At 43.2% G+C, this 12,839-nt stretch overlaps 1 protein-coding gene across 1 annotated transcript in view; it reads right to left on the bottom strand.

Annotated features, from left to right (window-relative positions):
• GDPD1 (glycerophosphodiester phosphodiesterase domain containing 1) overlaps positions 1–12,839 on the bottom strand; it is a 379,654-nt gene that overhangs the window by 187,800 nt on the left and 179,015 nt on the right. The window contains exon 3 of the mRNA XM_085649395.1: positions 9,776–9,914. Within this exon, the coding sequence (XP_085505521.1) occupies positions 9,776–9,914 (139 nt within the window). The remainder of the gene's footprint in view (positions 1–9,775; positions 9,915–12,839) is intronic.

The raw sequence follows: 12,839 nt of genomic DNA, 5'->3' as shown, positions 1-12,839 counted from the left end.
ATAGCAACCACAACCTACTTGCCGGAACCCTCTATATGGCTCTCTAGAGACTCTGAGGAATCCAGGGTGGTCTGGCTTGCAGGGATCTCGGCAGGTTTTCTTACACAGAATGCCCTGCAGACATCAACATATGGGTCAAAAAACACTGTTTCCCGTACCTATACAACAGAAACCTCAGTCACTTGCAGCCAATAACCAAAGTCTTAACCCCCTGCACTCCGACATTTCTCACAATTGAAATGTTGCCCCCTATTTGAAAGTGGAGCTGCTGCGCGTCATAGTAACAAACAACAAGCATTTGCAATGCAATAGGTCTCGCATTTACGCGAGTTTAAGCTATTGGCATTGTAAATGACAATGCGTTTTATTTATGTTTCAAAAACCAAAAGATAAATAAAAACCATTGTCATTTACAATGCCAATAGCTGAATCTCGCGTAAATGCGAGACCTGTTGCACTGCAAATGCTTTATGAAAGTAGCAAGCCAGAAAAACTCAATGAGTCTAAATGCAAACAGAAAATCAAAATAAAATGTCAAACTGAGATTAAAAGCATGGGAAAGGTAACCCCATGAAAGGGAAATGAAGTGAACAATGAAGAAAAAAACACATTGCCAAACTAAGAGGGGAAAGAGGAGCCTAGAAAATGAAACTTGATGGGCAAAATGCACAATGAAAAACGCTGATTTTCACTTGTACAACTTGGATTTTGAAGTGAGGTGCTAGTTAGGAACCCAAAGATCATCTTGCCTGTCTTCTCTGTTTCTAAACTCCAAATAAAGGTCCTACTTGGTCTTCAGTTTTAAAGGTTTTCCGTCACACACTTTTCAGACTATTGAAGCACATGGACTGCCTCCGAACATTTTGCCTCTACGAATTTTCAAGCGGCCTGCTCATTACCCGTGCATTTTTAAGGTTTAATGCACGCACAATGGACTCCAGATGCTCCAGACGGATGCAGTTAATCAAATGCGGGGGCTTAGTTTCTTACTGTAACCTATGATGGGTAAAGGATGTGTCATGAAAGGCGCAAATATTGCCAACTCTGGGCACACCTAGCCCTCTTAGTCCAGAAACTGCTGCTGATCTATTTCTTTACTTTTGGAATAATCGCGGCACCCGCGCTTTACTTTTAATGTTATATGTAAAGCGCGGGTGCCGCGATTATACCAAAAGTAAAGAAATAGATTTTTTTTCTATTCCTTCACTTTTGGTATAATCTCGGCACCCGCGCTTTACTTATAATATCAAAAGTAAAGCGCGGGTGCCGCGCTTATACCAAAAGTAAAGAAAAACAAGTGGCGCGCACGTCACGCCTGTGTCTGGGCACGAGCATAGCTCCTCCCACAGCCTATTGGTGTCTATTACGCGCTTGGTGCTCGTAATAGACACCAATAGGCCATGGGAGGAGCTATGCGCGCGCCTCGGGCCACTTGCGTGCAGTCTTTTAGAATAAGACACACGCAAAGGCCAATGGGGGAGCTGAAAAGGAAATAAACACGCACAAGCGTGTGCGATTCCAGGGTCCATTTCTGTACCCCGGACAAAAGGACTCTCGCCTGCGCGAGCACTGCTGCGCAGTGCAACGCAGGTCGCGAGACCTAAAAACTATAACCAGATGAAGATCTCATTGACACCTCAGTAACTTAACACATTCCAAGTTTTAACCAGTTCCTGTTGCAGGCGACAAAAGGGGTACTTTTTATATCAGGAGAAGGGTGAGAACTCTGGGTGGTTTGACTTTTGACAGTACCTGTAGCCATTGGAACTTTCCCCTCACAGAAATGGGTGGAAAATCTGTGATTTTGGCATGAGTTTGATGATTGTAGTGGATTCTGGGTGAGAAAACATAGCGGTATTGGGCATTGGTCTGGGGTTAGTAGGATTTCCTGAGTGCCAGATGATCTCCTGACCACACACTGCAGCAACCTGCACACCCTGAATGAGTGAATTGCAAGGGAAAAATCTTGATGTTTCCATACTGCATTATGAAACCTTTTCCGTTGCAGGCGACAAACCTACCCACACAAGTGAGTAACGTTATTATCAGGAGAAATGTGGGAATGTTGCGTGATAAGACTTTAGCGAATCCCCTCAGATTCTGGCACTTTCATTCTCAGAAATATGAGAAGATAATCTGTAATTTTAGCCAAAGTTGGACCCACGTCTTGGTTACTTAAGGTTTAACATCACACAAAAGATGATGGAAGGAAGGTTTGCAAAAAGTCTAATTATTGGCAAGCACTTGGGGTAGAATTTCAACCCAACATTTTTAGCCCACAAAGCCACTCTAGACAAAGGTCCACCTCGTCAAATATGTACTCCCACTGCTCCTAATGGGAACAACCCAGCCCAAACTGTGCCAATAGAATGAAGCAACACCGACTGAAGAGCCCAAAGAGACCAAACTGGTCTTGGGTCTGTTGTGTTCCAGTTCAGAGAGGACTTGGCCTGGCAGTTCAGTTTGAATTGTTCCTACTGGAGAAGGACCAAGACTGATATGCATATGGCTGGGTATAATCTCATGCGACATGGTGGGCAAAAAAATGATGAGTTGGAATGCTACCCGAGCGAATGCCAGGGGTTAAACTAACTACAATGTCGAGGAGACGTCTTTTATTTTTTTTTAAAACAACTTTATTGGGATTTTCAAGTGGGTATATCATAGTACGCATTACATTGAGTATTTTAGTTATACAGAGAGCTCAGGATACAATTCAGGCATTGTGCACCATCTGTGCCAATTGTGGCGTTGTCTACGAAGCTTATCCAGAATGTCGTAATGCCCCTAAGGAGGCCACCAGTTTATCACAGTGCTGAGCATTACATTCCTAGCCTCCGACCTATTGTGTCGAGGAGACGTCTTAGCTAGCACACTGCTACCAATGTTTGACTCGTAATTGAAATTTTCTCTTTTGTATTACTATATTTTAACATATGTATACATTTCTCTTCTCTTTGCTGCGATTGTCATTTTTATATGTATTTTATGGTCAACATTGACCAAATAAAGATAAAGAAAGGAACTGCAAGCATTCCTCCCATCACCTTTTGTGTGTTTGACACAGCACCCTAAGTTGCCACGGTTATACCCAGACACGGGTACCTTGCTCACAGTGCCTCTAGAACCACAATGCACCCGGCTGATAAGGCTCAATCAGCCCGAAACTAGTCTTGGGCTGCTTGGGTTTCAGTGCAGCGGGCCTGGCTTGGCAGTTCAGGCTGGACTGCTCCTATTAGAGCAGAACTAAGACTGATTAGCTGGGTAGAAGCGGAGGTGGCATGGTGTGCAAAAGAACAATGTTATGGAATGCTACCCTGAGCAATTGCCAGTGGTTAAACTAATCAAAAGCATTCCTCCCATCACCTTCTGTGTGTTTGAAGATTCCCTGGGTGCCAGTTGACCCTGGGCTCGAATACCACAGCTACCCACAGCCCCAGAAAGACAAAGTCCAAGGTAAAATCTTGCTGTTTCCATGTTTATTTAGAAGGCATTTCCTGTCACTGGTGATTTGCTCAAGGTAGTAGAACATTTATTATCTACTTCTTCCATTTTTGGATTCCAAATATAAGTATGGAAGAGAATATATTTTGCAAATTTGCCCTCTGAACCACATGATATTAAGGCAACGCCAAATTAAAATAAGCAATATTCCTAAACTTAGATTCTTGGAGACATTTAAAAAGTGCATAGGTTTCTTTCATATCCATTTTTTTGTTCATTAAGTTATATCTTATAAACATGAAAAATAATTATAAGCTGCCCCTCAACTGTTTTCTAGATTTTGTGTGTTTTCAGACTATCAACAAACACAATGTAGCCCTGCAACCAAAAACCTCTGTCGTATGCAAGTTAATTTTGTAACTGGGCCTTCAGGACAAACAAAACTTACAGGGAGTAACATTATCACCTATTTCTATTTTTGCCTATTTACGTTCCTCAAATTCGAAGTTTAGTTGTTTTGGGAAAACCATGAGCAATCTACACAAGTGACCCCTTACAGAATTGAGAATTTTGTCTACTTTTCAGCCATATCCAGCTTTCCAAGTTCACCCATAGGATTCATAGCTCTTTTGGGTCACAAAAGTCAAGTAGGCATAAATGAACAAGTTACCTAACTTTAATGACTCCACAGATTCCATACCTTGAATATTCCCCAGACATCAGACTGGATCCAGAAAATCTTGAGTAGTATATCTCCGTGCCGGTAGGAGACATCGAAAGGCTCTGTGTCGCTGTGCCCGAAGCGTTGTATGTGGTACCTATACAGGCACCGCCACAGAGAACTGACTTCAGTTTGTGACTATTTCCAGGCCAGAAGCACGAGGCCACGTCAGAAGGTTTCTTGACCAGTGTGCAAGTCCCACAGGGACCTTTTTTTTTAGGAGGAAAGTCCAGTTTGCAGAAAGGGGAGGATGGGAGGCTCGGTAAGGAATATGTGGCTAGAGTCTCAACCAGATACAGGGTTATCAAAGCAAAGTAATTTGCTCACCTGATAGAGACTTCTAGCTGAATATTCCTTACCATAATATAGATACCAAAGTAATACCTCCCCAGAGGTGGGCCTGCAAACTGTCACCGACCATAAAGTCCTGGAAAACCGAATGGGCTAGGTGCCCGCAACAACAGACCTGACTGTCAAGGCAGTAGTGTTTGGTAAACGTACAAGGATGCCTAAGTAACAGAAACAGATGTCCAGGACAGGACCTCCATGAGCTGACAAAGTAAACACAATTTTGGCTCTGGTGGCACGAACCAGAAAGCTCTGCGAAGGATGCCTCTTTGCTAATGCGTAGCAGATCTTGATTCAGAGTACAGTTAATCTGGAGATAGTCCATTTCTCCATTGCTTTTCTCTTCGTTATTCCAGTGTACCCTACAAAGAGCTGATCATCTACCCGGTGTTCTTCGGGTTAATCGATATAGAAAGACAGTGCTCTTAAAGGATGCAGACCAGGGGCTCCAAACTTTTCAGTAATAAGAGCTACTTAGGTTCAAAGAATCCATGTCACGCTATTATTGTTAGTATTGTAATAGTGACCATATCAGACAAGATTATTTAGTGGCCACCCTATGCAAGATTACCAGCAGTAATCCCTTCAGTGCTGGTAATCAGGAGGGTTGCCAGCAGGAATGAAAAAAAGGTTTTGTCAATTTCAAATATCAACTTTAAATGCATTTTGGAAATTCAGCCATTTTTCTCCAAACATTGGCCTATGGATTCTGAAAATACACACAATTTTGTCTCAAATACGCAGTTTTAAATTTTGATATACATATATTAAGTTAACCAATCTAAAGCTCCTACTTTATTGAGCTGAGCTGTACATAGGAGAGCTACTTACAGGTAGCTGGAGAGCTACTAGTAGCTCACGAGCTACTCATTGGAGAGGTTATACCAAGAAGGTGGAATCTCTTTTCCTCCGTGGAAGGGTGAGGCGGAGGAAAGAAAGTCGGCAGCATGATTTTTTGCCCTACATGGAAAGATGTCACCACCTTAGGCAGAAAAGAGGCACGGGTTCAGAGAACCAGTTTGTCTGGGAAGAAGCTTGTATATGCAGGGTGAACAGAAAGAGCCTGTAGCTCGGTGACCCTTCTGGCCAATGTGATGCCCACCAAGAAGACACCCTTAGTCGTCAGAGGTCATAGAAGGCAGCTATGCATGGGTTCAAAGTGGGAATACATAAAATAGCTTAAAACTAAATTAAGATCCCATTGGGGCATAACGAAAAGGTTGGGAAGCAACGTGCTGAAGACATTTCCGAAAACATATCACAATGGGTGACTTAAACAAGGAGGGTTGGTCTGGCTACCACAAAAAAGCTGAGATGGCCTAAAGATATCTCCTGACTGTACCAAGAGCAAGGCCTTGCTGGGCTTGGGGCAGAACAAACAACAACACTTTGGACAAGGGTGCAGAAAATGGGTCAATTTGTTTCTCGGAGCACCAAGCCACTAACTAGCCCCAACAGCATGCGTATACAGCTGTGGTTGATGAACGTCTGGCTGCCAGGTTGAGCTCACAGACTTTCAGAGAAAGACCGAACACCCTCAGCTGTCACTGCTCAATTTCCAAACATGAAGGCAGAGAATGGACAGGTTTTGCTGTAGAACCCTCCCCTGTTGCTGTGACAGGAGATCGTACCGGAAGGGCAGCCTGATCAGAGGGCAGATGCTCGTGCCCAGGATATCTAGATATCTTATTCTCCTCACCCAATCTGGAGTCACAAGGATGACGTTCAGTTCTGATCTTTTTCAGAACTCGAGGAGGGAGAGGTCTCAGCCGAAAGGTGTATAGGAGTTCCGTACTGCAGTCTGCTTAAAATGCGTTTCTGACTGAGAGATGCTTTGGAAACACCAGTGCGCAGAAGTGCTGACATTGCACATTCGCTGCAGTAGTGAATAGATCTAGCCATGATTCTCCCCGGTTCTGAAAGAGACCCTGAGCCACCTCTCTGGGTGCAGATGCCATTCCTGGTCCACAAGTCATCAACAGCTGATTTCATCTTACCTGACATTTAGAGATTTTGACGGTGCTGCACGACCAGGAAAATGTTGGGACATTACAGACATGTCCAAAGGCTCAGGGCCTCCTGGAACAAGGCCCACAACTCCACTTCACCCTGCTTGTTGCACTATCACATTGTGGTAGTGCTTCCCATGAACACCTGGACCAGCTTCCCAGGAAGGGCATGGAAGGCAGGAAAGCTTTCAATGGCAAATAAATCGTCCTCAGCTCCATAAGATTGAGATAGAGCACAATCTCTTATCAGAGATCAGAGCCCTCTGATCTCCCCCTCTCCCATATGGCCACCTCACCCCAGAAGCAATGCATCGCTCACCACGGTCTGTTTTGGGTGAGGAAGGGAATAGGGTCTGTCACTGACCCAATCGTGGTCCGTTAGCATCCACTACAGATTTTTTTTCTTTCCTCTGAAATTCGAGGCACACCGGAGAGAGTGCACTAATGCTGTGCCCAATGGGACTTCAAATCCCACTGCCCTCATATCTCTTCATACATGCTTGATCAGCAGGATAAAGGAGGCCCTAGCAGTTTTAGAGTCAGTTCCACCACAATCCAGGACTCGGGTCGAAACATTGAGATTTTGGCCCAACTGTCCTGGACTCTCCACTCTGGAGACTAGTCGCAGAACTGCAGTGTCCAGAATGGCTCCTATAAAAGGAAGCATCTGAGACTGAGATGGAGTTGAGTGTGACATCGGCATGTTGATAGTGAACCCCAGCGAATGCAGGAGGTCCGCCATAATCAGGATCTCAGCCACCCTTCTCAGCATCATAGCAAAGTATGCCGTCTCCTCCATAGCCATACTGGGAGAGGAGACCAGATTAGTGCTTATACTAGCTGTCATCATCCAATTGGGCCAAAGGGTTTTTATGAGGATAAGGGTAGCCTTAAGGAACCTCATGTTCACCTCCAGTCAAAATCCCCACAGGGCCTGTAAAAGAAAGGAGGAACTGTTTCCAACCCAAGCGATTGTTACGGTTGGCGCTCACGTGGATGTCAAGAGACACGGTCCGGCTCCTTATCGGAGTCAGGAATGACTATGAACTTAGAACTGCCGAGGCGGTGGCACCGGGAATGGCTCCACAAGATAAACCCCAGGAAATATTTTGTATTCGCAACTGGAGTTGGTCCGAATCCAGAAACGAATCCAGAGGGTCCAATTGGGGCCAAGGGCAAACCCACTTACCTGTTAGAACCAAAGGCACTCCAGAGGTATCAGGCCACACAAATATGAGGTACATGTCCTCCTAAAACTCTGAGTTGGCCGGTGGTCGCTCCAGCTCTAGGAAATTAAGGGAGGCGCGGAGTGGGCTCAGGCACCACAAGAGGAGGGTGGGACAAGGGCTTCACCTGGTGGTCTCTTATCGTGCCTCGTCTGATGACTTGGACCAGTGTGGCGAAGTCGAAGACTGCTTTATCTTCTTAACTACTTATGTCTATGGGACTTACCGGACGATTACTTCAACTGTGACAACAACCAACGGGAACGACTACGAGAGTGGGCTGGAAGCTGGCACGATGTGGAGTCTTCTGATGTCGTGGCACCAGTAGCTTCATCTCCCACTCCCAAATGGCTTTTGGATTCAAGGTGCGGCAATCGGGACAGTTCCTGGAGTTGTGGTCCTGCTCCTGGCACCAAAGGCAAAACAGATGAGAGTCCATCACAGATATTTGCCTGCTACAGGCCCCACAGGGCTTATAATCCACGGATTTATTCGGGACCTCATTAAGGCACTCGAGGAGCCAAATGCTCAAAATGTTTTAACAACATTTTGAAAAAAGTGTTCAAAATGTGACCAAGGTAGCTCTTCTGGATCCGTGCTGTTGGCACAGAAATAAAGGAACTTTAGCGGGCGCACTAGGGAGGCATGTATATAGGCACCGCACGTCACTTCCAGCATAAATGACGCCTATGCATAGAGGTTTGACACCATCTACCGGCATGCAGAAGTACTGCTTAAGATTTTCTGGATCCAGTCTGATATCTGGAGAATATTCTAAGCGAAAGAATCTGCGGCTAGAAATACCTATCAGACTGGAAAAATAGGAAATATTGACTATCACTTGGAAAATTGCAAAACCTGAGGTAAATTTGTTTGTTTTTTCTTTACCACTTAACCAGTTCCTGAAACCTGGGAAGAGGGTGATCTTAGCTTGCACCACAAACCTTTTGTTGATGCAATTCTTTAGAAACAAAACATACACTTTCTTTCACATTTCTTCCCATTTAAAAAACAAAATGAATTGACAATTTAGTCAATGTCCTCGGTTCCCTTAGGGGACTGCACAAACCCTGGGAACCTTTAGAATCCCCAGCATGTAGAACTAATACACATTTGGCCTGGATACCTTTTCTAGTAAAAAAAAGTTATGAAGGCTAGGTGCTAACTGCCCCAAATATAAGAAAAAGAGGACTCAGTGTGACCGGACGGTTGGGAGGTCATAAACTTGGAGTCACTCCAGTCCCCCCTCAGTTACCTCATCTTCCCAGCCAAAGCAACCTACTACTGAAAAAGAATACAAAAAATGTACCCAAGTTCTCTCGCTAACTGCTCTGAACAGAAAAAGTGAGAGTCATAGAAGGGATCAGGAAGACAACACAGGACGCAATGTTTTTCAGCGTAGACGAACACTAACTACATATTCCCAAGTCCAGACCCAGCCACACCCTTGTATGTCAACAAATTCAACTCAATCCACTGTTTCTTTACAGAGAAACTGGACAGATCATATAGCGTGCACATTCACCACCTTAAAGCAGGGGTGCCCACCTGAGTTCAGGAAGGTTGGGTGCAAGCCACATTTTTAGGCTATCCATGTGAGATATATGTACCTATTGCGAATTTAAATAGATCGTATATAAATTATTTGGAAGATATGGTCCAGGACCTTTGTTGGACTTAGTTAGCAGTATGCTACCATAGATGTTGAATATATGGAAATAGAGCGATTCAACGCTCAAATTGCTTTCAATGATAGTACAACCGTGTGCTATATGTCTGGTAAGGTAGGAGAAGTAGGTAGGAGACGTGGGCAGAACCCTGCTGTTTTCTCTGTCTTAATTCAGCCTAGGTTTTTGCTACTATAGACAATTCCATTATTCGATGGTGTAACTGATATATAAAGTTGTTTAAATTTGTCTCTGTGGAACAATGAACAGTCATGAGTTTGGGTTTCTTGTGCAATCTTGATTTCCTTTTAAGCACTGGAAGTCACATAATCAGCATAAATGTACACAACGTTTACTCACACAGTATTTCAGGTCACAGATATTGATGTCGACACCCGCAGACCTCTTCAGGTTTCCGTCATGTGACACGACGACTTGGTCATCTTTGGTTATGTGGCAGTCAAGTTCCAACATATCGGTCCCTATGTTGTGAACCGCACTGTGCAACAAGGACAAGAAAACAAAAGGCATTAAACTTATGGAAAGCTGATGGGGACAATATGCTTCAAACACGTTCAAAGTGAGTATTTCAGCTTCCATTAATGTCAGTTTTACTATATGGATAAGTTACTTACCTTTTTTTTAATTTGTTTTAATTGATTTTACACAACAGTTAGCCAGACATTGTAGAGCGATTCATGAACATATAGGTACATGGCATAGCTACAAATGTTTACAACCAGTTTAGAATAATATACATTGATAGTGCCGAAGATCCATGAGAGACCCAGTACTTCATCGCATAGAGGTCTGAAATCGTGAAATGAGTCTCCAACGGCAAGCCAGTACGGATAATTCTCAGCATTCTCGCCTACACCAGGAGTCCAGCAAATCAGATCATGATTAGTCAAATCTATCAGGACCCATTACATTTATATCAACCTACGTTCCTTACCTTTAATCCTAGATCTCTTCCAGGGGTATACTCATCAAAGTCATAAGCACTGAATAATCCCCACCCACGTGCAGGAGATAGATAGATAGATAGATAGATAGATAGATAGATAGATAGATAGATAGATAGATAGATAGATAGATAGATAGATAGATAGATAGATAGATAGATAGATAGATAGATAGATAGATAGATAGATAGATAGATAGATAGATAGATAGATAGATAGATAGATAGATAGATAGATAGATAGATAGATAGATAGATAGATAGATAGATAGATAGATAGATAGATAGATAGATAGATAGATAGATAGATATTCGTCATCTGCTGCCACAATTGCTGGAAAGACGAAACGGACCCAGATCCATTCAGTGCAAGGTAATTTTATTCGACCAGGAGTGTACCACGCACCGCCATGACGCGTTTCGGCCCCAACACGGAGGCCTTGATCACATGACGCATGTGGTAGAAACCATGAAATTTAAAGTGCAAGTACTCACATCACGTGACCATCGGGCCAATAGATATAGAAAAAATAACCATGAAATCACAAACCGAACTCGGTGGCTACAAGGACTTAAAATATTAATACATTTGATTCCAATCTCAGCGACAAATGTGCAAAACACAATTGTGCAAAATACAAAAATGTGCAAAGTTCAGAGATGTCAATAGTTCCATATTATATATATATATATATATATATATATATATATATATCGCTTCTATTTTGGAAAGTGGACAATTTGTCGGCCAGTATTGGGAAATCCATTTGCACGCAGTGCTTCCAGGAATATTATTTTCAAGGCGAGTATGAATATGTTAAGAGCCGAGTTGGAGCAGTTCAGCCTTCATTTGGAACTATTCCATGAATACATGATGAAATTGCAAGGAACGATGTGGAAACAAGCTTATTTTCAAATTGAGAACAATTAATGATTGTATACGAGCAGCAGAAATGGAGCATTATGGGATTTGTGGTCAAGGTGACTGCAAAATTATTAAACTTGAGGCATGAAAGGATGGTAAATTGAAAATACTATATTTACAAAGGATGAACTTACAAAACAAAGAATACCTTCCACCTAAGCCTGAGTTAATTTAATTAATTCACTGCTGCTTTAAATTGTATGTGGGCTATTAGTCCGTTCTCAATGTTTATAGCTTTTGAATATTTAAAAAGAACCAATGAACTGACCCAATGTTTACGTGCATTTGACAAAGACTCGCATGAGTTGAAACGCGTTATGCCCTCTGTTTGCCTGGAAATAAATGACTTTACGAAGCACTGTTGGTGTGGCCTGCATCACGTTACCAAATAGTACGTGTTTTCTGGTGGAATATATATATATATATCTCCTAAAACTGTTCCAATAGAGCAAATAGCCAAAATGACCTAAGTTTCTCTTGTATGAAAATAATCCTCTAAATATACCTTGTAATAGAGAACATACACTGTAATAGTATCGTACAAGAATCCTTTATTTTCAGAAAATAAAACAGGTAGTAGTAGGCAGTTGGCCCATAGGCTGCATAGACAAAAAAATATCATAGTACAGTAAAAACTGGCACCTTGCCTTTAAGGCTTCCAAGATTCTAGACACCGTGCCTTTAAGACCTTCAGGAGCCCCTCTACCCCATCATGCACCACAGGTGACAGTTAGGTCAGTTCTTTTTTACGGTGCACTAACTTGTATCACCCTGAATAGAAGATGCAAAACACACATTACTGTACAGAAATTGCTCGTCCGGGGAGGCGGGAGGGTTGCTCTATTGAATGGAGGGACCTCTCAGGAGGATTTGTGGGATTGGGAAAAAACGTGGGTTGAGTGATAGCCTGATTGATGTGAAAATCCGACACAACTTTAAGTAGAAAACTCGGATGGGTTCTTAAAACTACCCTGTTTGCATGACTGTTTCACTAACCCTGCGGACAGAAGTGATGGCGACTAAAAAGGCAGCTTTCCATGGCCAGTGCTGCAGAGAAGCCCTGTGCATTGGCTCAAAAGGAGCACCCATTAGTTTTGTAAGGACTATGTTGAGCTTCCAAGGTGGAGAAGGAGATCTCACTGGGGGTAAACCTTCTTTATCTCTTCAAGGAAATCTTTAACCACTGGCATCTGGAAAAATAAAAAAACCTGTGTAGGGGACTTTCTGTATGCAGCGATTGCTGCTAGGTGAACTTTAATCAAGGAGAACTGCAGGACAGATTTGGCCAAATGTAGTAGGTATGGCAAGATCACCTGCTCTTAACCCCTCACCGGATCATGAGCATTGTTCATGCACCACAAGTAGAACGGCTTCCATTTGAAAGCATAGGTTGCCCTGGTGGAAGGTCTCTTGGCTTCCTTGAGGATGGTCATACAGTCCGCTGGTAAGTCTAAGTGTCCGTATTGCAGGACCTCAGGAGCCATGCTGTCAATCTGAGGGATGAGAGACTGGGATGAAACACTCTTCCCTCGCTC

The sequence above is a fragment of the Triturus cristatus genome, chromosome 3_2 (genome assembly GCF_964204655.1).
Source record: "Triturus cristatus chromosome 3_2, aTriCri1.1, whole genome shotgun sequence".
In the NCBI taxonomy this organism is placed as follows: domain Eukaryota; kingdom Metazoa; phylum Chordata; class Amphibia; order Caudata; family Salamandridae; genus Triturus; species Triturus cristatus.
The sequence above is the reverse complement of the archived record's forward strand: the minus strand, read 5'-3'. Positions and strand labels throughout refer to the sequence as shown.